This window comes from Capricornis sumatraensis, chromosome 8, assembly GCF_032405125.1.
Source record: "Capricornis sumatraensis isolate serow.1 chromosome 8, serow.2, whole genome shotgun sequence".
In the NCBI taxonomy this organism is placed as follows: domain Eukaryota; kingdom Metazoa; phylum Chordata; class Mammalia; order Artiodactyla; family Bovidae; genus Capricornis; species Capricornis sumatraensis.
In genome coordinates, this window is record NC_091076.1 from 98122496 (window position 1) to 98147152 (window position 24657).

The 24657-nt window shown below is 58.0% G+C and overlaps 1 protein-coding gene across 1 annotated transcript in view; it reads right to left on the bottom strand.

Annotated features, from left to right (window-relative positions):
- Window positions 1–492: 492 nt before the first annotated feature.
- SCN4A (sodium voltage-gated channel alpha subunit 4) overlaps window positions 493–24657 on the bottom strand; it is a 31067-nt gene continuing 6902 nt past the window's right edge. Inside the window, exons 9-24 of the mRNA XM_068977553.1 lie at window positions 23490–23699; window positions 22723–22876; window positions 20282–20520; window positions 18205–18378; window positions 17030–17386; window positions 10130–10618; window positions 8392–8524; window positions 7576–7730; window positions 6882–7055; window positions 6679–6801; window positions 4956–5234; window positions 4634–4687; window positions 4294–4431; window positions 3673–3777; window positions 2748–3018; window positions 493–1718 (exon numbers count right to left, since the gene is read on the bottom strand). Of these exons, the coding sequence (XP_068833654.1) occupies window positions 493–1718; window positions 2748–3018; window positions 3673–3777; window positions 4294–4431; window positions 4634–4687; window positions 4956–5234; window positions 6679–6801; window positions 6882–7055; window positions 7576–7730; window positions 8392–8524; window positions 10130–10618; window positions 17030–17386; window positions 18205–18378; window positions 20282–20520; window positions 22723–22876; window positions 23490–23699 (4281 nt within the window). The remainder of the gene's footprint in view (window positions 1719–2747; window positions 3019–3672; window positions 3778–4293; window positions 4432–4633; window positions 4688–4955; window positions 5235–6678; window positions 6802–6881; window positions 7056–7575; window positions 7731–8391; window positions 8525–10129; window positions 10619–17029; window positions 17387–18204; window positions 18379–20281; window positions 20521–22722; window positions 22877–23489; window positions 23700–24657) is intronic.

The window sequence follows — 24657 nt, forward strand, 5'->3', positions numbered from 1 at the left end:
GCAGGCAGGGTGAGCCGCATCCCAGAGGCTGGACAGGGTGGCAGGCCCTGGGCTCAGGCGTCTGCTCTCACTGAGGTTAAGACTTCCTTGTCCCAGAGGGAGCTGGAGGCCTGAGCCACTGCCTGCACAGAGGTCAGTAGCCCTTAAGACTCTGGGGGCAGGAGGGCAGCCAATCCCTCCATCACAGGCCGGCTCCTCCCAAGTGGGGAGCAGAGACTGATGTTCTGACCTCCCTCGGGGCTGTGAGGGGGGCAGCAGGGCCCACAAGGAGGTGAGAGCAACTTGAAGGTAAATATCGCGGAGGCAGTGGCCTCGGCCCAAGGTGGAGGCTTCAGGTACAATTCCCCCCTTCCACGGCCTGGGTGACAGCCCAGCAAGGACAAAGCCTGTCCCCGCCAGGGAGCTGGGTCAGTCCCGGACGCAGAGCCGTAGCTCCCTCAGCAGCAGGCACCAAGGGGGTCCTTCGGGGCTGTGCCACCTCACCACCACCTGCTAGACGAGAGACTCTTTGACCCCGGGGCGCACCGTCTGCCCCAGGGATGGGGCTGGAGGGAGGGGTGTTTCGGAGGGGCTGATGGGCCTGAGCCCCACGGCAGGTCCGGGGCCCCCCGTGGAGCCCCTCTCCTCCTCTTTGCTCAGCACTCCGCTGTTCCCGTTGTCAGGGCCGTACATCTTGCTCATGGTGTCGGCGATCAGCCCCTCCTTCTCGGGGGCCCCGGCCCCGCCGCCGTCATGGTTGTGGCGGTACATGTAGGAGGCCTGCTTCACGGAGCGCTGCAGCAGATGCCGGCGGTAGGCCCTCTGGATCTTGATGGCGCACACTTCCTCGTGCTTCCTCTTGAGGGTGGTGGTGATGGGCTCGTAGGAGACCTTGGAGGGGTTGGCAGCCATGAACTTCTCCTCCATGGTCTCCTTGAGGGCGTCCATCTCCCCAGAGTCGCCTAGAACCTCCTTGGTCAGGGCAAAGAGGATGTCCAGGCAGTGGATCTTGTCCCCCGGAACCATGGGCAGATCCAGCGTGATGAGCTTGATCTTGTTGGGCTTGGCGATCCTCAGCGGCTCCTGCAGGGTGTCCACGAAGTCGGAGAGGCGGCTGTAGTCGATGAACTGCGTGGCGTCGGGGTCGAACTTCTCCCACGTCTCGTAGAACATCTCGAAGTCGTCCTCCCCGAGAGGCTCGCTGCTCTCCTCCGTGGCCACGTTGAAGTTCTCCAGGATGATGGCAATGTACATGTTGACCACGATGAGGAAGGAAATGATGATGTAGCTGCAGAAGAAGCAGATGCCGATGGAGGGGTTGCCGCAGTCGCCCCGGATGCTGGTGCCCGGGTTCTCCAGGTTGGGGTCACAGTCGGGGGGCCCGCTGTTGAGGATGGGGTTGAGGAGCCCATCCCAGCCGGCCGACGTGGTGATCTCGAAGAGGCAGATGATGCTGTTGCCGAAGGTCTCGAAGTTAAACATGTCGTCGATGCCAGACTCCTTCTTGACGTAGGCGAAGTTGGACATGCCGAAGATGGAGTAGATGAACATGACCAGGAAGAGCAGGAGGCCGATGTTGAAGAGGGCGGGCAGCGACATCATGAGCGCGAAGAGCAGCGTCCGGATGCCCTTGGCCCCGCGGATCAGCCGCAGGACCCGCCCGATCCGCGCCAGGCGGATCACACGGAACAGCGTGGGTGATACGAAGTATTTCTGGATCAGGTCGGAGAGCGCCAGGCCTGCAGGGAGGAAGCGGCGAGGAAGCACTGCTGCCCTGGGGGTGGGCGGCAGGGTGGGGAGCAGGGGGAAGGCGCGGCTCCATGGGGCATGGAGTGCTGGGCTCGTCTACCCCAGGAAGGAGCAATAGAAATTCATCGCTCCGTGCGCAGCCCCGGTGGCCTGACCCAGTAGACTCTCCCAGGCCTCTTGGGGTCCTGGGCTCCATCTCTGCCCTGATGCAGCCTGGTGGAGGTGGGATGTGCCAAAGTGGATGGGAGGGTGGGTAAGGCCCATTGCCAAGGCTGTTCACAGATGCCATGGATGAGAGGGAGGGGGAGAACAGCTCTGGGTGTGTGACGATGGGCATGTCGCCTACCTGGTTTGTGACTCAGTTTCCTCATCTGTAAGATGGAGGTGACAACGGTCCCAGTCTCAGGACATTTGTTAGGAACAATTACTAAGTACACAGTTAATACTATGAAGTGCATGGCCTAGTTCAGGCAAACTGTAAGTGATGGATAAATGATAGCTAGTTACTGTCATAATTACACACACCTCTCCTGTGCGTAAGGCTCCTAGAACCATCTTCTTCTTCTTTTTTTAGACTTTATTTATTTGGCTGTGATGGGTCTTAGTTGCAACATGTGGGATCTTTAGTTGCGGCATGCGGGATCTAGTTCCCTGACCAGGGATCAAACCTGGGCCCCCTGCATCAGGAGTGCAGAGTCTTAGCCACAGGGCCATGAGGGAAGTCCCGGAACCATCTTCTTACGCCTTTCCCGAAGCACATCGGCACCTGAACGTGCATCTCCAGGTCAGGTGAATGCTTCTGCAGCTGTAGCCGTGTGTGCACAGGTAACGGGCTGCCTGGGAACCCACCGTCTGTGCTTCTGCGCATTTGGTGTAGACACCGGGCGCAAATGCATGTGTGTATGTGTGTCTGTGTGTGTGTAAAAGCCTACCAAGTGCATGAGCAGGTGTGCATGTAGACACGAGGAGGGGGACCCCGGGCCTTCCCGAATGACTCAGCCCAGCCTGGCCCTGCTCACCCACAATGGACAGGATGACAACCACGAAGTCGAAGATATTCCAGCCGACGGTGAAGTAGTACTGGCGCAGGGCCAGCATCTTGAGCACGCACTCGCCCGTGAAGATGGCGATGAAGACCACGTTGATGTTGTACAGGATGTCCACCTTGAGCTGGCTCTGGTCGTCCGTCTCCACCATCATGGTGACCATGTTGAGGCAAATGAGGATCATGATCGCGATGTCAAACGCCTGCTTGGTCACTAGGTCGTACACCATGCCCTGGACCTTGTTCTGCAGCAGGGGTGGGAGTGCGGGGAGGCGGGCGGGTGGGGACAGTGGTCAGAGCAGGACATGGGCCGGCAGGAGACGTGGGAGGACGCGACCCAAGAGTGTGGGGGGTGGGGAGGCGAAAGAGAGAGAAAGGAGGCATGAGGGCCTGTGGTGGAGTCGGCCAGGGCCGCGGGAGGCGGGGAGGCCCATGGAAACGGGCCATTCTGTGGGGTCTGTGGGCCTCCTTCCTCTCTCTGGGAGCTTCTTCCCGAATTAAGGGCCCTCAGCAACCCCTCATCGTTCTCCCGAAGTGGTTGCTCCCTGGGGGAGCTGTCTGGACATCCTCTTCCTCCCCTCTCCAGGGGCCCTTGACCCAGAGGCCACCAGCTAAGGAGCTGAATGGATGCTGGGGGAGCTGTGCAGGGTTGGGCAAGGGGTAAACCAGTGACTGGAGTTCATCAGGCTGCTGCTGCTTGCTTGTACATGAAGTGTGTCGTTACGGAGAGGTGCTCCTCCCAGCAGGTGGGCCCAACCTTCCTGAAGGGGGCCCCAGCCTCACACCAGAGACAGAGCCTGGTGGGCAGAGAGCAGGCTACCTTTTGCATCCCCCGCACAGGGCCCCTTGGGCAGGAGCCTCATATGGGCTGTAGGGGGAGGGCCCCAGAGGGCTGGTACCTGGGGCCGGGGAATTGGCTTCTGAGGCTTCTTGGAACCAAGCTTCTTCATGGCGTTATAGTACTTCTTCTGTTCCTCTGTCATGAAGATGTCTTTCCCTCCAAAGTACAATGGGATGGAGCCCGTAAGGTTGGAGAGTCCCCCTTCCCAGCTTCCAGGACTTCCCTACCTCAGACATCACCTGTAAAGCCCTCCCCCATCCCAGCAGAGGGCCCTGGTGGGAAGAGGGAAGGAGACCTGCCTAGAGGGCCAGAGATGGGGCTTGAAGGAGGCAGGAAAGGGGGACGGAGGGGTCCAGAGAAGCGGGGGTGGGTGACACACAGAGGGAAGGGGCCCGCGCAGCCCTCACGGCCCGTTTCGGGCCACCTTCCATCAGTATTTCACTGGGTCCTCAGAAGGAGCCAGCAAAGCAGGCAGCAGGAGCCTCATGAAGGAAACCAGGGTCCACACTGGCCCCGTCACTGGTTCAAGGTCACCTGGTGGGATCGGAACCCAGGCTCTGCCTCGATCGGGTGGGCGGACAGTGTTTGTGAACATACGGAGGGAGGAGTGGGCAAAGCGGGTGGGAGGAGGGAGCCCAGCGAGGGGAGGACCCGGGGGGAAGGCGGGCTGGACACTCATCTTCTTCTTCTGCTGGTTGAAGTTGTCGATGATGACGCCAATGAAGAGGTTGAGGGTGAAGAAGGAGCCGAAGATGATGAAGATGACGAAATACAGGTACATGTAGAGGTTCACCTCGTACTGCGGCTGCTCTTCCTTCTGCAGCGGTCACAGGCCAGGGGCGGGCATGCGGGGTGGGCTCGGGGCACACGCTGCCTGCTCCCTGTCCCGCTGTGAGCCCGCCCACCCCTGTAGGCGGCGGGGTCTCGGGGGCTCCCGAGGAGGCTGCGTGGGGTGGGGATGGATCCGAGTCCTCTCCCCAGGCTCACTCACCAGCCACATCTCGGGGCCCCCCACTCACCTCCCGGGAGTCCACGGCAGCATACATGATGTCCATCCAGCCCTTGAAGGTGGCCTGCGAGAGTGTGGTTGGTGTGAGGGGAGGGGCTGCTCCCTGCTTCCATCATCCATGAGTTTCCCTCCCTGCCCACCCCAGAAGCTGCCTGCTCCAAGTCCCACTGGGCAGGCATCAAATACAGACAGGTATGGACACGACCTCTGGGTCCTCCAGCCCTGGAGGCAGGTGGGAGGTTCCCTAACGAGGAGTGGCCGTGGGCTCAGTCCCAGTGAGATTCCAGGGGCTTCTCCACCCCCGCCTCATGCAGGGGCCACACGTCACTCACCACCTGCAACAGCGAGAGGTAGCCCAGACCCACGTTGTCGTAGTTGACCTTGACGTTGAGCCAGCGGACCTGGCCCGTGTGCATCAGGCTCTCGCACTCGGACTTGTTGTTGACCTCGGAGATGTCGAATCTCTCGGAGGTGGTGGTGTTGATGCAGTAGTAGAACTTGCCAGCAAACAGGTTGACGCCCATGATGCTGAAGATGAGCCAGAAGATGAGGCAGACGAGCAGCACGTTCATGATGGAGGGGATGGCTCCCAGGAGGGCATTCACCACCACCTGGGGGGCCGGGCGTGGGGAGGAGGGAGTCACTGCCACACCCTCTCCTGGGCAGCAGGGTAGGGGGCATCACCCAGCCTCCTCTGGGAGAGGGCTCCCTACCCACACCAACCAAGGGACCAGGCAGGGAAGGCTTCCTGGAGGAGGGCTGATCTGAATGAACGCAGGCTGCAGGAGAAGTCTACCGGGCTTTTTGTGGGGGTGGGGGATGGTGGGAGCAGGGAGCAGGGGTAGGGGGTTGCCGGCCTGCTGGCTGAAGAGGGCTCTCTGCTTCGCTGGAGCCAACAGCCCAGGGTGGGGAGCTGGGTTTCTCTGGAAGCAGCCCGGCCACGGGTCACCAGGCAGGAGACAAACACTCTTTCCTCAGCCCCCATAGGAAACTCAGTCCCCGTGACCTGGCCCCCCGGCTCATCTGCTCACAGGATTAGACACAAAGACCCAGAAAAGAACGGAGCCTTTGAAGCAGCAGGAACCTTGGGGACTGGAGCTCTGTGCCCAGCCAGCCCTGGCCACACAGGCCAACCTCATTGTTTCCGGCTGAGCTGAATCTGAGAATTATCTGTTTTCAAGGAGAAGTGGTTTCATGACCTCCAGACAAAGTGAGTGGAGTAAGCCCGGTGATGCCCAGGAGGGCAATGCTATTCCTGGCTGGGGCACCAACCAGCTGTGCAGCCAAGGCCAGGTCATTTTCCCCCAGTGGGGAGGGGTCCCTGGCTGGGCTGAGCTCTTGTATGGGAGACACCAGGCTGAGTGCCCTGCTGACCTGCAACCATCTGCTTCATGGAAGTCTGTCCCCCTCCAGAGTAGGCCTTGCTCTTAACAGAACCCCTACTTCCAGCCTTGGCCGGGGAAGTCCCCTTGGTCTTGCCCGAACCCTGTATTTACCTGTCACTTCCGCCCTCAGGGGGCTGAGGGACGGATGGGCAGGCTCGGAGCCCTGGGGGGCCCCAGTCTGAGGCTGGGGAGAGTCACCTATAAACCCACAGACCTTTCCTTCCTCGCCTGCCTGGGTGCCCTCAGGCCCCTCCTGGGAGCGGCTGCAGCCTCTGCTGCCCCCTAGCGGTGGCAGAGAGGAGTGAAGGAGGGGGCTGAGAGCAGGAACCCGCACCTGGGCTGGTGTGTGGGGGTGCCTTCTGTTGTTGTCCTTGCTCAGTCGCTCAGTCGTGTCCGACTCTCTGCGACCTCATGGACGATAGCCCGCCAGGCTCGTCCGTCCTCCACCACCTCCCGGAGCTTGCTCAAATTCATGTCTATTGAGTCAGTGATGCTATCTAACCATCTCATCCTCTGCCACTCCCTTCTCCTTTTGCCCTCAGTTGCCTGGGGACCCCCCAGACCTGGAATCCCAGTGTTGGCCAGAGTACAGACACGCCCCCAGCCCCCTCCCAAGCTGTGGCTGCTCCCCCAATCCTTAGCCCTACTCACAGTCCTCCTCGACACCCACCCTCATGCCTTCGAATCGAGACAGTGCCCTCAGGGGGCGCAGGGCCCGCAACGTCCGCAGGGATTTGATGGGTCCCAGCTCCGAGTATCCCAGCCAGTTGGCCACCAGGCTGATGATGGAGACCTGCAAACGGGATGGGGGGGTGGTCAGGGGAGCGCCTCCGGAGTTGGCGGTGGGGCCGGGCGGGAGTGGGGCGGACTCACGTCCACAATGAGGAAGTCGAGCCAGCACCAGGCATTGGTGAAGTACACCTTGAAGCCGTAGGCCACCCACTTGAGTAGCATCTCCAGAATGAAGATGTAGGTGAAGACCTTGTCGGCATACTCCAGGATGGTGCGGATGACTCGCCGCTGCTCGATGTGGATGTCCTCGAAGGCCTGGGGGCACCAGCAGGTGGGTGACCAGGGCCCGGAGGCTGGGGCAGCCACCATGTCCCTACAGCCGCCGGTTCCCAGGGGTCTGGCACTGGCGTCAGGTTAGGGGGGGCAGACTCCCTGCGCCCATCAAGGGGGTGAGCAAGGGAGTTCCTGGTGCGGGGAAGCCCCTCAGCTCCCCTTCCCCAGACCTAACGATAGGAATGTTCACTAACCTGCAGGGGGGTCTGCTGTGACACAGGCTGGCCCCCCACCCCACATTCCCTTCCCACCTGCTTCCTGGTCGGGACCTGTAAGCCAGGGAGGCACGCGGGGTCAGAGCCCATCTGCCTCTCTGTAAAAATGAGCACAGTCTGCCACACACCCTGGAAGCACTGGTGAGTTCTTCAGGGCTCTCTTTCTGGGTTCCGGCCTGTCCAGCAAGTGTCCCTCCCATGGTGCGGAAAGGAGGGAGCCCTGGGACGGCCTGCTTCTGGCCTGGCCCCTGCCCCTGCCCGTGCCCGGCCCCCAGGGCGGCGCCTACCAAGGCCCCACTGCTGAGCAGGATCATGAAGACAATGAAGGTCTCGAACCAGTTGTGCTCGACGATCTTGAAGCAGGCCCTGCGGAGGGTCCACCACTTCCTCCCTCGACCCTGGGAGATGTCCACGTAGAGGAAGGGAAAGCGCTGCACGCAGGCTGGGGAGGGAGGGCGGCAGGCGCACCCGTCATGGGCTGCCTGAGGAGCATGGTCAGCCCGTTCCCCCCCCATCCCAGGATGTGCCCCCTCCCCATCCTGACTGCATGCAGAGACACTCCAAAGAACAGGGGTGCGGGACACCCGCGCAGGTTCCACGGCTTTCAGCTGTCCCCATCCTCCCCCATGTCCCCCAGGCAGCCTCCACTCTGCACAGCCCAAACTCTCTGGGCAAAGAATGTTTTGGAAGAGCCAGACAGGCCTCTTTCTGGAAGACAAAGCTAAGGAGGACAGCCTTAGAGAAGCCAGTGCTGAGCACCTGCTTTGTGCTGGCCATACTCAGGGCTCTACAGGGATTCTGTGCAGTAGCCTGCAGGCTGCTGGGACTGTCACCCAGGGCACACACGGCAGGGGTCAGAGGGGGCAGGGGCTCAGAGGCATCTGCTCTGACACGCCTTCCTGGGGTCACATTCTCCCGGGTGCAGAAGGGCAGGGTACAATCGGAGGAAGAAGGCCCTGATCGCTTTTGGTGACTTGTCTGTCCCCAGGCCGTCCCCGAGGAGACGGTGAGCTGAGGCTGAGGCTCGCCTCGGGCCCTGGCCTGGCCTGCCCCTCCCAGGGTCTGCCGGGCTGGGGGAGGCACCCCGGCGGGCTGGCCCTCACCTTCGGTGAAGCACTCCTCAGGCTCCTCCCCCTCAGGGTTCTCCTCGGCCTGCTCCTCGGGGTCGTCCTCAGGGGGCTTGTAGTCGGCAGTGCTGCAGACGGAGGAGTTCCCGTCCAGGGGCTGCAGCGGCTTCTGCGGAGGCCACAGGGTCATGTGACCCCTGGGTCCTCCCGCATTGTGGGGCAGAGGGGGTCCAGATGGAAGCCCCGAGGGGAGGGCCCAGAAGGGAGAAGGGGAAGCGGGGGGGTGGAGTGGGGGGAGGTGGAGCAGACTCACTCATTCATTCATTCAGCCCTGGATTGCGGACCCAGCACTGGGTCTGTGCAGAAGGACCCAGGCTTTGGCCCTGACCTCGGGGCACTTGGATTTGAAGAGGCTCAGAGATGCTGGCTAGGGAGGGAAGGGGTCAGGATGGAGCAAGGTCCGAGCCTTCCTATGCTCTGTTCAGCTGAGGAATCCAGGAAGATGGGGGAATCCAGAAAGGGTGGGGGTGGGGGCCTGGTACTCCAGCCTGGTCAGATCTCCCTCACCTCCTCCTGGCCCAGCCTCCACTCCTCAAGGGGCCCCCTTTATGACTGGGGTGAGGCCCCTGAAAAGGAAAATGTAGAGGGTCAGAGGGTGGTGGCAGGGGGCAGCTGTCAGAATGGTGGCCAGTTGACAGAAAGGGAAACTGAGGCACGGGGCATTAGGTCGGGCAGGAGGCCCGCTGAGCCACTGGCCCTGCCTGTGCCCCCCACCTCCCACTGCCCCTCGGGAGCCGTGCCTGCCCCCTCCAGAGTCCCCAGTGCCTTGGCCTGGCTGCTGTCCGGCCCTTCTCCACCCCCACTCCTCATACCGAGGTTGGTGCCACGTTTCCCGGGGTATTTATAGCTTGGCAGCCGCTCGGCTCCCTGGTAAGTGAGCATGCCACGTATTTGGGGGGAATAAGGAGTCAAGAGCTTTCAGGGCAAAGTTTATCCAGGCTCTGGTGCCTGCTGGGCCCAAGCTGCCAGGGTGGGGGTGGTCAGGGGGCCCTGCCCTAGCTTATATGCTGATCCTTCCCCTGATGGGGCTGGAGGGTGGGTGAGGGGCTCAGCCTACCGCCAGGGCCTCCCCAACCCTCACAGGGGAGGGGCAGGGGCAGAGGGTGGGCATCAGGGCTCCAGCTGAGGCTGGGGCCCAGCTCTCCAGTTCTCCTTCAGCTACACCCTACTGGATCCCTGACCCCCTCTCCCCAGTGTCTCGAGCCCAGACCCGGCACTCTGGCCCATGCTGGGAAGTTGGGACCGGGTCCCCACCACCACCAGGGGGCGTCTACACAGAAATATATAATAATAGCAAGAACTTGGTAGGGGCTTCTTAACCCGAGGGCAGGGTTAAGAGAGGCCCCTTGGGTTCCAGCCCTGGATTCAGGCTTCTCAGGTGAGAATATGCGATCTCACAGCGCCACCTACTGGTGAGAGGGGACCCAGGAGGAGCTGCAGGGCAGGAGAGCAGGGAGAGGCCTGGGGTGTTCAGACAAGTGGAGCAGGTCATAATAATGGTATTTATAAGTCACCATTCACAGAGATGCTCTGCACACAGCATCTCATCTAATGCTCACAGTAACACCACAAGGTAGGTACCATTACCCCACCTTACAGATGGAGAAACTGAGGCTTGGAGAGGGCTTTGTGCCACGTTCAAGGTCATACACAAATGTAGAGTTGTGACTGTCTGATTCCCGACCCCTGAATCTGGATCTTGCTACGGGCTTACCTTGACATCCTCAGGCTCGGAGAAGGTGTCAGTTTCCTCCTCTGTGGGCATCTCCAGGTCAGACTCCTCGGAGGCGATGGGCACATGGATGGTCAGGTAGGGGTTGTTGATGAAGTTGAGGTGGTCCAACTCGATGCTGGGGGGAGGGCCGTCAGCCAGGCCCATGTGGTTCAGGATATGGTTGTCCTTCTTGAGGTCCTTGCCATCCTCCTCGGGCGGAGGTTCCTTCTTCTCATCCTCAGGAGCACTTTCCGGAGCCTCGCCAGCCTCCCCAGCCTCGCCGATGCTTCCGAGGCTGAGCATGATAACCTTGGGGCTCAGGACCTTGCCATGCAGCAGCCCCACGAGGAAGGCTTTGGCGAACCCGATGCCCCACTTGATGCGAGCGATGGCAATCTGCAGGTTGTTCATCTCGCCATCCTCGTCCGAGGCCGCCAGGCTGTCGGCACTGAAGGAGCTGAGCAGCAGGGCCAAGAACAGGTTCAAGACCTGGAGAGCAGGAGGTGAGGGGGAGCCTGAGCTTAGCTGCGGGGCCCCGAGGGTGCCACCTGCAGTCCACATGAGGGTCCTTGGGCCTCCAAGTCAGACCTGCCTCTTGGTGGGCATTGAAGAGGGGCATCATCTAAGAGAGGGCTTCCCCGGTGGCTCAGCTGGTAAAGAATCTGCCTGCAATGCAGGAGACCTGGGTTTGATCCCTGGGTTGGGAAGATTCCCTGGAGAAGGGAATGGCTACCCACTCCAGTATTCTTGTCTGGAAAATTCCATGGACAGAGGAGCGGTGGGCTACAGTCCTGAGGGTTGCAAATGGTTGGACACGGCTGAATGACTAACCATCAGCAGAAGCACCTAACAGAACCCGCAAAACTGCTCTTGGAGCTGAGAAGTGCTACTGCCACGCCCACTTTACAGATTAGGAAACTGAGGCTTGGGCACAAGAGAGGACTCTGCTGACCAAGGCGGAGGCAGGGTTTGAGGAGGCCCACTGGGTGACAGGGGCTCTGTCCTCCACTTCCACTGCTAGAGGAAGCAGGTCAAAAACTAGGGCTCACGTCGCCAAGCTTCTAGGACTTACAGTGAGCCTGACTATTTTGAGCCTTCTCTTGCCTTGTAAGTGGGACTTTTAATAGTCCATGGGCTCCTGGTACGTGCTCCTGCGTCCTCAGTCGTGTCTGACTCTTTTCAACCCCATGGACTGAGGCCAGCCCGATTCCTCTGGCCGTGGGATTCTCCAGGCAAGAATGCTGGACTGGACTGGGTTGCCATTTCCTCCTCCAGGAGATCTTCCTGACCCCGGGATCGAACCCACGTCTCCTGTGTCTCCTACATTGGCATGTGGATTCTTTACCACTAGTGGCACCCGGAGTTCCCAGTACTCAGACCTATGTCCCCGGTTGCTGTGGAAGGACGTCCGATCTGCCTCGGCTCACTCCCTTTTCTTCCCCCGGGGTTCCCTGCTCTACTGGCTCTCTTCTCTTATCCCCACTGAAAGGGACGCTAAGAGGCTACTGGTCTACCTCCCTCAGCTTTATTTGTTGGTGGATATTTACTGAGCCTCTCCCACTGTGTGCGGGAATGACTGGCCTCAGTTTGCTCCCAGCCTAGAGAGAGACATTTGATCAGACGATTACAACGCAGTGGGCTTGCACAAAGTAGAGACCGGGGTTCACAGGCTTTGGAACCATGCCGCTTGGCTTTGAACCCCAAGTGATTAGCTGTGCGTCCAAAGGCAAGTCCTATTGCTGCCCTGTGCCTCGGTTTTCTTATCTGTACAATGGCAATGATTCCAGTACCTACTTCCTCACATTGTTGTTGTGAGGATTGAAAGGTCAATACAACTAGAGCGCACAGCAGGCACTCAAAACGTGTGGGCTGTTATGTGTGTGGTAATAGAAGGTTTTACACGGTGGTGGGAGGAGTGCGATGAACTCTGAGGCCAGCTCTGCATTTGATGAATGAGGAGCCTGAGTTCTCCCAGAGAGGTGGAGTGACTTGCCTAAGGACACACAGCACATTCAGAACTAGAATCCAGGTTTCCTGTCATTGCACAACTTGGTGTGTGTGTGCTCAGTCATATCCTACTCTTTGTGACCCCATGGACTGTAGCCCACCAGGCTCCTTTATCCATGGGCTTTCCCATGCAAAAATACTGGCGTGGGTTGCCATTTCCTACTCCAGGGAATATTCCTGACCCAGAGATCAAACCCAAGTCTCTTGCATCTCCTGCACTGGCAGGTGGACTCTTTACCACTGAAGCTCCCTGGAAAGCCCTGCACAACTTTAGAGGACATCATTTATTTAGACTACAGTGTGAATGGCCACCCCAGAAGCTGTGCAATGCAGTGGCCCTGTCTTCCACCAACCCACCTCCCAGGACAGTGAGGAGGACAGTGCAGCCTGACTGAGGAGGGGGAGGTCCCGGCTCCTGCCAACCAGAGGCAGGGGGGCCTCTTATTCTGGGGGCCTCAGGGTGGGGCTGAGTGTGTGACTGGACATGAAAGAAGCAGGGTCAACTGCACTATGCCATTTTCTATCGGATTTGAGTATCCCCAGATTTTGGTATCTGCAAGGGGTCTTGGGGGCTTGCCCCCCAAACGAAAAAGAATCTCCTGCATTGCAGGAGACCTAGGTTCGATCCCTGAGTTGGGAAGATCTCCTGGAGAAGGGAATGGCTACCCACCCCAGTATTCTTGCCTGGAGAATTCCATGGACAGAGGAGCCTGGTGGGCTACAGTCCATGGGGTCAACACGACTGAGCAACTAACACACAGGGGGTTTTGGAACCAATTCCCTGAGTGACCAGGGGAGGACCGTACATGTGAATCTGTCTGGCTTTCACCAGTGTCCTCTAAGGTCTTTTTGTCATTGTCTTAACTATCATGTTGACATATCTTTAAAATAATTATAGGGAGGGAGGTTCGAGAGGGAGGGGATATATGTATACTTAAAGCTGATTCACACTGTCATACCAAAGAAACCAATGCAACATTGTAAAGCAATTATCCTCCAATTAAAAATGAATAAATATGAACGAGAGCAGAAAAATTAAAAAATATCTATGTATCTATTACGTATTGTTCATCTTCTCTCTCTGGGGCAATGTGCTGGGGGATTCGCTCCATCGCCACGCCTTCTGGCTACTGTCCTGCCTTTGCCCCCCACCACAATGTACTGGTCTTTCTCTCCCTCTCTGGGGGGAGGTGTCCAGTTGCCAGAAACACATCTGAGATGGGAATTAGCTGCTCTCTGGGTCACCAGGGTTTGCACACGGCTCCTGCCTGGGACAGAAATAGCTGCCCCAGGCAAGGCATGGGGGGTGGGTTAAATTAGGGAGGGGGGATGGACATTAGGTTCCCCAGGAGTGGGCTCCGTCGGGAGGGTTCCATATGACCTGGTCATTTCCTCTTCACCCTCAAAGAAGTACCTGAGTGCCATGGACACTGGGGACCTGGGTCCCCACCCTCCCTGGCAGGGTGCCCCATGCCCTCTGGCAGACACTTGCTTCCATGAGGCCTGGGAGGGTGGTAGGCGGGGCCAGTGCCCAAGGAGCTGGCAGCACGCCTCCCCGGGCCGCTCCGCTCCCTTTGAGCAAAGTGGGATAGCTGCAGAGCTGGGCCTGAGAAGGGTGTCAGGGTGTGCGTGCGTGCGTGTGTGTGTGTGTGTGTGTGTGTGTGTGTGTGATATGGGAGGCGTGGGGGCACACACTGCTGTGCAGTGGTTCTGGATTCTGGGACCTGACTCCTTGGGTTCACACTGAGCCTCTGCTTTCTTGTCTACAAAATAGAGATAAGACAGCACATCCCTGGGACCTCCCTGGTGGTCTAATGGTTAAGACTCCGAGCTCCCAATTCAAGGGGCCTGGGTTCGATCCCTGGTCAGGGGACTAGGTCCCACATGATGCAACTAAGAGTTCACACGCCACAGCTAAAGATCACGCATGCCTCAAAGAAGATGAAAGATCCTGTGTGCCGCAACTGGGGCCCGACACAGACAATTAAAATTAAATATTATTATATATTTTAATATTAAAAGCAAAACAAAATCCAGCACACACCACATGGAGGCTGGTGAGCATTAAGGGATCAATACCCGGGGCCACCCTGGTGGCTCAGTGGTAGAAAATCCACCTCCCAGTGCAGGAGACACGGGTTCAATCCCTGATCCGGGAAGATCCCATATGCCTCAGAGGGACTAACCCCATGCACCACGGCTATTGAGCCCAGGCTCTAGGGCCCGGGAGCCGCAACTCCTGAGCCTGTGTGCCGCAGCTGTTGAAGCCTGAATGTCCTACAGTCTGAGCTCTGCAACAAGAGAAGCCTCTGCAATGAGAAGCTCACACGTTGCAATAAAGAGTAGCCCCTGCTCGCCATAACTAGAGAAAAGCCCCCAGGGCAATGAAGACCCAGCAAAGCCATAAATAAATAAATATATACAAGTTTTTAAAAAGAGAGAGCTTAACATCCGGAAAGTGCTCAGAATGCTGTATGAGCATGAGCAGAGGTCGGTCGTCACCACTGGTACTCTGATGCTAACTCATCGTTAGTATCACTAATGATGATATTGATGCTATTGCTGTTGAAAGTACACGGACTCAGTTTCTAGCCCAGGCTCAGTTTCACACTCGCTGTGTGGTTCTGGGCTGTGCCTCCGGGGAGCACAGAGCCAACATTACCTGCCTCACGGGGTTGTCAGGAGCAGTAGGGATAATACACGTAAAGCCCCTGGCGCAGGAACTGGCACGTGGCAGGAGCCCAGTGCCTGGCGTGTGGCGCCGGTTGGTGGCAGGCGTGGAATCTGCCACTGCTCCCTGGATGCCTGTAACTTTTGAACTCCCCTGGCCTGTGGGCCAAGCCCTTTGTTGAGCACTTAGGTCGGTGTAATCCTTCTGACCACCAGCAGAGTAGTCACTACCCGCCTCATCCCCATTTTCCCGATGAGAAAAACTGAGGCCAGAGTGTAAATAACTTGCTCAAAGTTTCCCAGTCAGAAAGTGGCACAGTAGGGGCCTGAAATGTTTTTGAGTTTACATGTACACAGAAACCACTGTGACCCTTAAACTGGCCCTCACAAACATCTATTCAGAGCCTGCAACCCCCCCCCCCAATCAGGAATCCTGCCCCCAAGTCCTGCTGAAGCGTTTCCTTTACTCTCCCCGCTCCCTAAGACCCCCTCCTAGGAGCAGTCGGCCTGGGTTCTGCTGTCTGGCTGTGTCGGACCCCATCCCACTGTCCCCTCCTCAGTCGCGGTAACTCCCCTGGCCGCCGGTCCGCCCCTGCCCCAGCAGAGCTCAGCGTTATCTGAGAAGCGCTGACGGAGCAGCTCAAGGATTCCACCGGCCTTTGCGGAACGTGGGGACGTGCGTCTTCCTACCCACTGTTGCCCAGGGTGGCATCGCCCCCGCCCGGGGCAGCCGAGCACAGCTCTCCTGGCAGGGGTGACCCCGCCCCGAGGAGCAGGGTCGACAAGGTGAGGAGAAACGCCTCCCTCCGCCCGGCCACAGAAATTCTGGTCAGCTGCACCACGACCTCACATCCCATTTCTCCTGGGCCCCTGCACCCCCTTCCCTCCTCCAGCGCCCCACCCAGAAAGTGGCAGGATAGATGCAGTTCAGGCCATCTCCACATCCTCCCAACACGCGGGGCCTGATTCCCAGGAGCAGAGGGTGAGAGGGGAGGGGAACAAAAGCGCCAGGAGTTCCTGGTACCGACCCACACTGTGCCTTCTTCCATCACGGTCAGTCCCCCCGGCCACCCACTGAGGCAGGTGCCCCCAACCTCTGGGATATAATGCCTGATGATCTGAGGGGGAGCTGATGTAATAATAATAGAAATACGGTGTTAAGTGTTAGTGGCTCAGTTGTGTCTGACTCTTTTGTGACCCCATAGACTGTAGCCCGCCAGCCTCCTCTGTCCATGGAATTCTCCAGGCAAGGATACTGGAGTGGGTAGCCATTCCCTTCTCCAGGGGATCTTCCTGACCCAGGGATTGAACCTGTGTCTCCTGCGCTGAAGGTGGATTCGTTACCATCTGAACCACCAGAAATAAAATCCATAATAAATGCAGTGTACTTGAATCACCCCAAAACCACCCCCCACCCCACGCCAGTCTGTGGAAAAATTGTCTTCCATGAAACCAGTCCCTGGTGCCAAAAAGGTTGGGCACTGTTGCCCTGAGGAGTCTACCACTTTTCTCCCATGTGGAGTTAGAGAACCCAGCCGACCAGAGAGCAGTGATTCGTTCAAGGTCACAGATGGCGAAGGAGCTGGGACTGGAACACGGGCCAGTCTGACTCCGGTTATCATGTTACTTTCCCCAAAACACTAGGTCTCAACTACTTGCACAGGACATCACCCAGAGCTCATTAGAAATGCAGGCCTAGGGGGCCTGGCTCAGAGCTGCCTCATCTGACTCTGGGGGGCTGGGACTGGGAATCTAGGTTTTGAGAAACTCACGAGAGCTTTGAAGCAGGTTAAAATTTGAGAGCCACTGGGTTAAACCATACACAACTGCCATCTAGGGTCAGGAGAGGAATAAAACAATCACGTGTCGGCAATGTTACACGACACAGATTCATGGGAAAAGAACCCTTCAACAGTCCGATTTAAGGGAAACAAAGGCATGGATGGACTTCCCTGGTGGCTCAATGGTAAAAAAACCCCACCCGCCAAGGCGGGATTTGATCCCTGGGTCAGGAAGATCCCGTAGGCAAGGAAATACCCACTTCAGTATTCTTGCCTGGGAAATCCCACAAGCAGAGGAACCTGGTGGGCTACAGTCCATAGGGTCCCGAAAGAGTCAGACACAATTTAGCAACTAAACAACAGCAACAAAGGCACGGACACGCCTTGGACACCTGGGCTTTCCGGGTGAAGGTATGGGAGCCGCCCAGGCGGACTCACTCACCACCAGGTTGCCGATGACCATGACCATGAGGAAGACAATGAGGCACATGGCCTGGCCGGCCACCTCCATGCAGTCCCACATGGTCTCGATCCACTCCCCGCACAGGATGCGGAAGACGATGAGAAAGGAGTGGAAGAAGTCGTGCATGTGCCAGCGGGGCAGGCTGCAGTCCGCGGCGATCTTGCACACGCACTCCTTGTAGCTCTTGCCGAACAGCTGCATGCCCACCACGGCGAAGATGAACACGATGATGGCCAGCACCAGCGTCAGGTTGCCCAGCGCCCCCACCGAGTTGCCGATGATCTTGATAAGCATGTTCAGCGTTGGCCATGACTTGGCCAGCTTGAAGACCCTCAGCTGCCGGGCAGGGGGAAGGCAGGGGTTGGTGAGACCCAGGGACCCCCCGGCCCAGCCACGACCAGTGACTGAACCCAGACTCTCAGCGCAGAGTCCTACCCACTGGACCACCAGGGGTTTCCCAGAAAGAACTCTTATGAATGGCTCCAGCTCCTACCCCCTGAGGGATATGGGGCCTCAGTTTACCTCTCTGTTAAATGGGAATGCTCGGATCCTACCACCTCATCCTCTTCACATGATCAAAAGAAAGAGTCCTCGTCTCTTACATATAAAAGCTAAAACATTTACAAGTGAAATAAAATCTCAGGATTTACTTAAAGATACTCCCCCATAAAAAGTGGGGGGACAGACCAAGCAAGAACTACAGGGTACTAATGGCCACTGGAGCCAGCTGAAAGGCACACAGAGGGAGATCTTTCTCTATATTTTTGTGGAGGCATGAAAGGTCCCTACAAGGTGGTGAAAAGGATGCTAATTCAGAGTCCCAATCCCACTACTGATGAACTTCCTGAGGCTCAGTTTTCAGGTCTGCAATATGGGCTGAAGCCCCCGCCCCACTGCCCCCCAAGTTCACTTAGGAGTCAAGTCCAAATGGCAGCTCCTGGGCTGCCATTCTGATCTACCAGCAGCCCTATGTGATAAGGGGGAGGGCCTCTTTCTCCCTTTTGCCAGTAAGAGAAGTTCCGAGAGGCAGAGGGGTACACACTAGGGCAGAGGGGCCTCCTTTCCAGTCCTCTGGCTTCTTGGGGGCTTCTGCTTGTGTCCTCCGAGCATCCACACCCCACCCTCCCTCGCCCAGGCCCCGGGGCCTCACGTACCAGACGGAAGGAGCGGAGCACCGATAGGCCCTGCACGTTGGCCAGGCCCAGCTCCACCAGGCTGAGGGTGACGATGATACTGTCGAAGATGTTCCAGCCCTGCTGGAAGTACTCGTAGGGGTCCATGGCAATGAGCTTCAGCACCATCTCGGCTGTGAAGATGCCTGTGAAGACCTGCGGGGGGTGGGGTGTGCAAAGCCTCAGGGGCACAGGGCCTCCAGAGTCTCCCACCCCACTCTTAAACCTCCGGGCAGAGCCCTCGAGGCCAGGAGAGAGGGTGACAGAGCCCCGAGGGGGCGGGCATGGTACATGTATACCCATGGCCCACAGTGGTGTGTGAATGAACGAGGAGCTGAACAGCCATGCCACCGGGCAGAGTGGGTACTGCTCAGAGACCGGGGCCCATCTCTTCCTGGCCTTGTGACTCCTGGGGTCTCAACCCACTCATAATGATATCTGACACTCGTAGAGCATTCTGTGTTTCACGCTATGGCCTCATCCGTATCCTGATCTCCATGAAGCTGGGAGGGATGATCACCACGTCCATCCCAGAGAAGAAAGACTGTCCATATGGGGTCAGGTCTCAAACCCAGGTCTTGGGGTGCTTAGTTCAGTTTCCTGTCTCTACACCCTACAGCCTCTCTATCCTAGTTTGCAGGGGAGGGGCAGGGGGTGGTCCCAGGACCCAGAAAATCTGGGTGGATTCTGAAATCTGGGGAGGTCAGACAGGAGGTGAAGTTGAGGATCAGTGAGAACCAGAGCTGATCCCCCACAATCCTGGACTTGTCTGAGGGCTTCAGAGCCCCTAAAAGCTCCCTGGGCATGGCCCCCGCCCTCCTGCCGGGCACCAGCTGCCCCGGGTCCACAGCCTGCCCGGGCACATGCTGAGCCCCGCCCAGGAGCTGTCCCTAACCATAGCAGGTGCCCAGACAGCAGCAGAGTGTGGGCAGAGGGTGGGCAGGCAGCCGGCCGGGCCCATCACGCACACCCCAGCAGCTGCGCAGCGAGTCCCGAGCCCGCCCTTGCCCCTCCAGCCCAGCCTGGTCATAGCTGCCTCGGGCATCTCCGTGGGGTAGATGTGCCTGCCTCAGGGGCTGGGGAGCCCAGGGTCTGATTCCCATGCCGCCCACCCCAGCCTCATCTTGCTCCAGGCCTCACATCTTACTTTCCCTGGGCTCCCCTCACCCTCAGGGTGCGGGAAGCATCTAGCCCATTGGCTGCCCTGGACAGATTGAGAAGGGAATTGGGAAGGGTGGGGCCGGGCTGGAGGAGGAGGCGGCGGCTTTTTCCCTTTGTCAGGCTCCACCGGGGCTGGCAACGAGGTGATAATGCTCCTAATGGGCAGGGATAAGCAGGGGGATCAGTGTGTGTCAACAATAGTGGAGCAGAAAGGGCTGAGAGGGGAGCTGGCCTGGTCGTGCTGGAGAAATGGAGTGGGCAGGGGGCCTCAGGGCTAGGGGACGATGCCCTGGGGCCTTCAGGGTGAGCTGGGGCCTCTTGGGCCTGGGTGCCCATGGCTCTACACCCAATCTTCTGGGTCCCTTGGTCTCGCTTAGGCCCCCAGGCTAAGTCACTTCAGTCATGGCTGACTCTTGGCAACCCTGTGGACCATAACCCGCCAGGCTCCGCTGTCCGTGGGATTCTCCAGGCAAGAACACTGGAGTGGGTTGCCATGCCCTTCTCCAGGGGCCCACAACAACCTCTGAAAGTGGAGAGGCTTGCCATCCAGCACTTCACTCTCCATTCCCAAGCTCCCACTCCCCCATCTCTGCCTCCAGGGCATGACCTGGACTCCAGAACCCCTGAAGTCCTGATCTTAAGAAGCCACGTACTTCATCCCCACTCTCTCTGCCCCCAAATACCCCGAAACCCAAATTCCACAGATCCCCATGTACCCCATGTACCTCCCCTGGTACATCAACTCATGTCCCTGTATTCCCATATGCTAGGAAAATAACCCCAGCCTGTCTCTTTATGCCCCCTAATCGTGCCCCTCATTTCCACACAGCCCATGGGCCCTGTGGCCCCTCTCCTGTCCTGCCCAGTAAGGACCACCTCTCCCCTGTCCCCTCCGTACCAGGTTGCCCACGTTGAGCACACTGTCAAAGTGTTCTGTCATCGGGTAATGCTCCATGGCCATGAAGAGGGTGTTGAGCACAATGCAGATGGTGATGCCCAGGTCCACAAAGGGGTCCATGACGATCAGGTGGACGATCTTCTTGAATTTCACCCACGGGGTGCAGCAGTTCCATATGAGCACTTTATGGGAACATTTGTACCACCATGGTGGGCATTTCTGGTGGGCCTCTTCCAGCTCTGAAAACAGACGGCAGATGAGGATCCGCTCCCTCACCTGCTCCTTCTTCCGCCTCCAACTTTGAGCCCACCTTCCAAGCCCCGCCCCTCAGAGCACCACACCTCAAGCCCCGCCCTCTCAGGGACGCCCACCGCAAGCCCCGCCTCTCAGTGGGTCACCCTCAAGACCCACCCCCAGACCCCGCCCACATGGCCCCACCTTCAGTGCTCCGCGCCCCCAATGACCAGTCCCTTGAAACTGAAGGTGTTCAGTTCAGTTCAGCTCAGTTCAGTTGCTCAGTCGTGTCCGACTCTTTGCGACCCCATGAATCGCAGCACGCCAGGCCTCCCTGTCCATCACCAACTCCCAGAGTTGCTCAGTAGTATCCGACTCTTTGAGAGCCCATGGACTGTAGCCGGCCAGGCTCCTCTGTCCATGGGATTTCCCAGGCAAGAATACTGAAGTGGGTTGCCATTTCCTTCTCCAGGGGATTTTCCCGACCCAGGGATTAAACCCTGCATCGCAGGCAGATTCTTTACTGTGTGAGGCACCAGGGCAGCCCCATGAAGAGCCATGCCCTCAGAAGCCTTAGCCCAGCTCCCTTCTCCCAGTGCTCTACTTCAGCTCCACCTTTTCAGCACAAAATCCCCCTGTGCCATAGGGTGACTTCCATCCACTATGGCCCAGGGCTGCCGGCCCAGGATCCCGACTAGGGAGGGGCCCAAGGGCCTCGGGGAGAGGCAGGAGGCCACTGCAGAAGGTTGGGTCCCAGTTCCGACTGTTGCTGGCCAGAGCCTCTGAGGAGCACAGCGAGTCCTCCCTGGGGGCTCTGCCTCGCGCTGCCGCCGGCTCCTCCACACCGGACCCTGCCGGTCCTTTCCCACCAGGGTAGCTTCCTGGAAACATGCCCTGTCCCTGCCCCTCGAGCTCTAAACCCCTGGGGCTCTGCCAGGCCCACGGAAATGCTACATCTCCTCCAGGTCTTCCAGGCCTCTGGTGCCCATGGGAGTTCTCAGCCAGGGCGTGATCTCATTTAATCCACGAAAAATGTATGAGGTAATAATATTAGTGCCCCCATGTCAGAGATGAGGAAAGGGAACAGGAGTCAGGGGCTGTCTCATAGACATGTGGGTTTGAGGGCCTGAATGGGACACCCCAGGGAGGGGACAGCTGAGCCTCTCCCCCCATCCAGCAATTAGTAAACCGGACTTCCCAAAGGTTGCAGGTTCTGACAGTAACACCCCCACTCCCAACCCAGGTGTTACTGCAGGTGCCTCAAATTGTGTCTGAGGTCCCAAACTTCCCACAGTGGTCCCAGAAAGGGCAGTGTTGAGTGATCTCCTTGGCTGGCTCTGCCCAGCATCCCCTGGGGTGTTCTCTGTCAGGGCACAGACACCTGGATGCCCTTCAGGCAAGGTCAACTGGGATAGAGGTTTGCAAAGTCCTTCAAGTTCTTCCTGCCAAAAGGCAAGAAATCCCTTCTGATGTCAGATTTCCCTGAATCTTCCTTTCCTGCATCATTTCCTCCTCCTCCCTCCCTCTTATCCATCCACACACCTGTGTCTCTTCCCATTCATTAATCTTTCAGCCCACCCACCCATCCATCAAACCATCTGTCCATCCATTCACCCATGCATCCATCCATTCACCTACCCATCCACTCACTCATCCATCCACTCACCCATCCATCCCCCCACCTACCCACTCACTATCTCTCCATTCATCCATCCATCCTTCCAACCATCCATCCATCTGTCCATCCATCCATGCGTATGTCTACCCACCTCTCCCTGTTACCCTAACCTAGTCTCCTGAGGCCTGGGGGGCAGCATGGGTTTTTTTTGGGGGGTCTCTGGCTCTATCTGGGCAGAGTTTGACTTTGACCTTTAGCTTTTACCCAGAAGATATTTGTGGAACAGGATCTTCAGTTTCCGGAACATTGGGCCTTCCTGGTTAGTATTCTTATCCTGTCCTTTCCCGTTGCCTTGGCAGCCCACAAGGCCTCCCGGAAGCCCCCAGTTCCCGCCGCAGCCTGGCCTTGTGGCCAGAATCGGGCCAGGTTAAGCCAGGACTATATTTATCACGGCCATTTCTTCGATGCCAATATTAAGTTACTGTCCTGAAGCTGGGCCCAGCCAGGCCCTCCCTGCCCCCACCCCGGGAGCCTGAGTGGCCCGATGGCCAGGGTGGGCAGGATGGGTCTGGGGATGCTGGGCACTCACCTTCCATGGCATCAGAAATACCGCTGTCTGTGCCGCAGCTTGGCCTCGGAGGCCCCTTCTCCCCTGCTGATGTGTCCAGGCTGCCGTTGCAGTCTTTGCTGTGTGCTGGGTCCCCGTCCACCTCCCCACCTTCCAGAGCCTGGGCAGCCTTGGCCTGTGGACCAGCAACGGTAATGGACATAAAGTCCATCGCCAAGCCATGGGAATGAACTCTCAGAGCTTCTTCCTGAGTCCTTCAGGCTGGGGACCTCTCTTTTTGGCCTTCACCCAGTCTACTGCAATAGGGGTGGTTGGTGGCGGGGGGTGACAGGGGAGGGACCAAAGTGACTGAGGACCCTCATCCCTGAAGACCCTTCCTTCTCTGAAGCCTTGACTGACCCTGCACTTCAGGAGGCGATGGGTGAATGCACAGCTGCTCCCTGGGGGCTCATCAGCACCCACCTTTCCCTCAGCCTGGACCCAGACACTGCCCATAAAAAAATCATAAAACCATAGGCATTTGAGCTGGAAGGCTACTTCAGGTTTAACTACTCCAGATTCCTGGTTATGTATGGGGAAACTGAGGCACTGAGCTACGAAATACTCTTTCTACTGCCTGGGAGCCTCCCACCCCACCAAACCTCCACCTGAGCCTTCTGCTCCCCGTCCCCTGTCTCGCAGCCCCCAGCCCACACCTCCCCGTGCCCCTCAGCCTGCCCAGGGTACCCGGGCTGAGGGGCAGGGAGACCCCCGGATCTTCCCCTCCCCCCACCTCCCCAAGTCCAGACCTTCTCCAGCTCCTCCTGCTGTTTTTTGAATTTCTCCAGCATCTGCTGAAACTCCTCTTCTTTCTCCTGATCCTCGGCCAGGGTGGCCTCGTTCTGCTCAGCGTAGGCCATGGCTACCACAGCCAGGATCAGGTTGATGAGGTAGAAGGAGCCCAGGAAAATGATGACCACGAAAAAGATCATGTAGGTCTTGCCGGCTGCTCGAAGGGTCTGGAGTGAGGGAAGGGGAGGAAGTGTCACGTGGTACCCTGCCTGCTTTCACCCAGGGCCCCCCTCCATACAACCATTGCCCAGAGAGGCAGACAGGAAGGATCCCTCACGGAGCCTGGAAGTTTGAGGGCTTTTGAGGTGAGGTATGGCTTCCCAGGTGGCACCAGTGGTAAAGAACCTGCCTGCCAGAGCAGGAGACATAAGAGATGTGGGTTCGATCCCTGAGTCAGGAAGATCCCCTGGAGGAGGAAATGGCAATTCACTCCAGTATTCTTGCCTGGAGAATCCCATGGACAGAGGATCCTGGAGGGCTACAGCCCATGGGGTGGCAAAAAGTCAGACACGACGGAAATGACTTAGCACACACGCACATAGATAATTATGTCATCTGCAAATAGAGACAGCTTTCTATCTTCTTCTACGGCCACCCTTGATGGGTTAAACCACATTCTGGGGCATTTCAATATATGAACTTGGGACCCAGACCTTCCTGGGCTCCTGACTCAGAGAGCCCTGAGGACCCTGGCCAGACATCTTGAGATCAGAGATCCAGGATAAAAAGTTGGTGAATGTGGGCTTTGGGATCAGCTTGAATCCTAGTTTCCCCATGATGCCTGGCATCTAGTAAGAGCTCAGCAAATAGAAGCTATTGTTGTTACTATTATTACAGTTATTTATTTATTTTTGGCTGTGCTGGGTCTTTGTTGCTGCACACTGGCTTTCTCTAGTTGCGAAGAGCTGGGGTTACTCTAGCTGTGGGGCACGGGCTTCTCGTCGTGGTGGCTTCTCTTGTCTCAGAGTGTGGCTCCAAAGCATGGGGTCAGTAGTCATGGCGCATGGGCTTGGTTGCCCCTCATGGCTTGTGGAATCTTCCTGGACCAGGGATCAAACCCATGTCCCCTGCATGGGCAGGCAGACTCACTTTCTTCTTTTTTTTTGAATATTTATTTATTTGGCT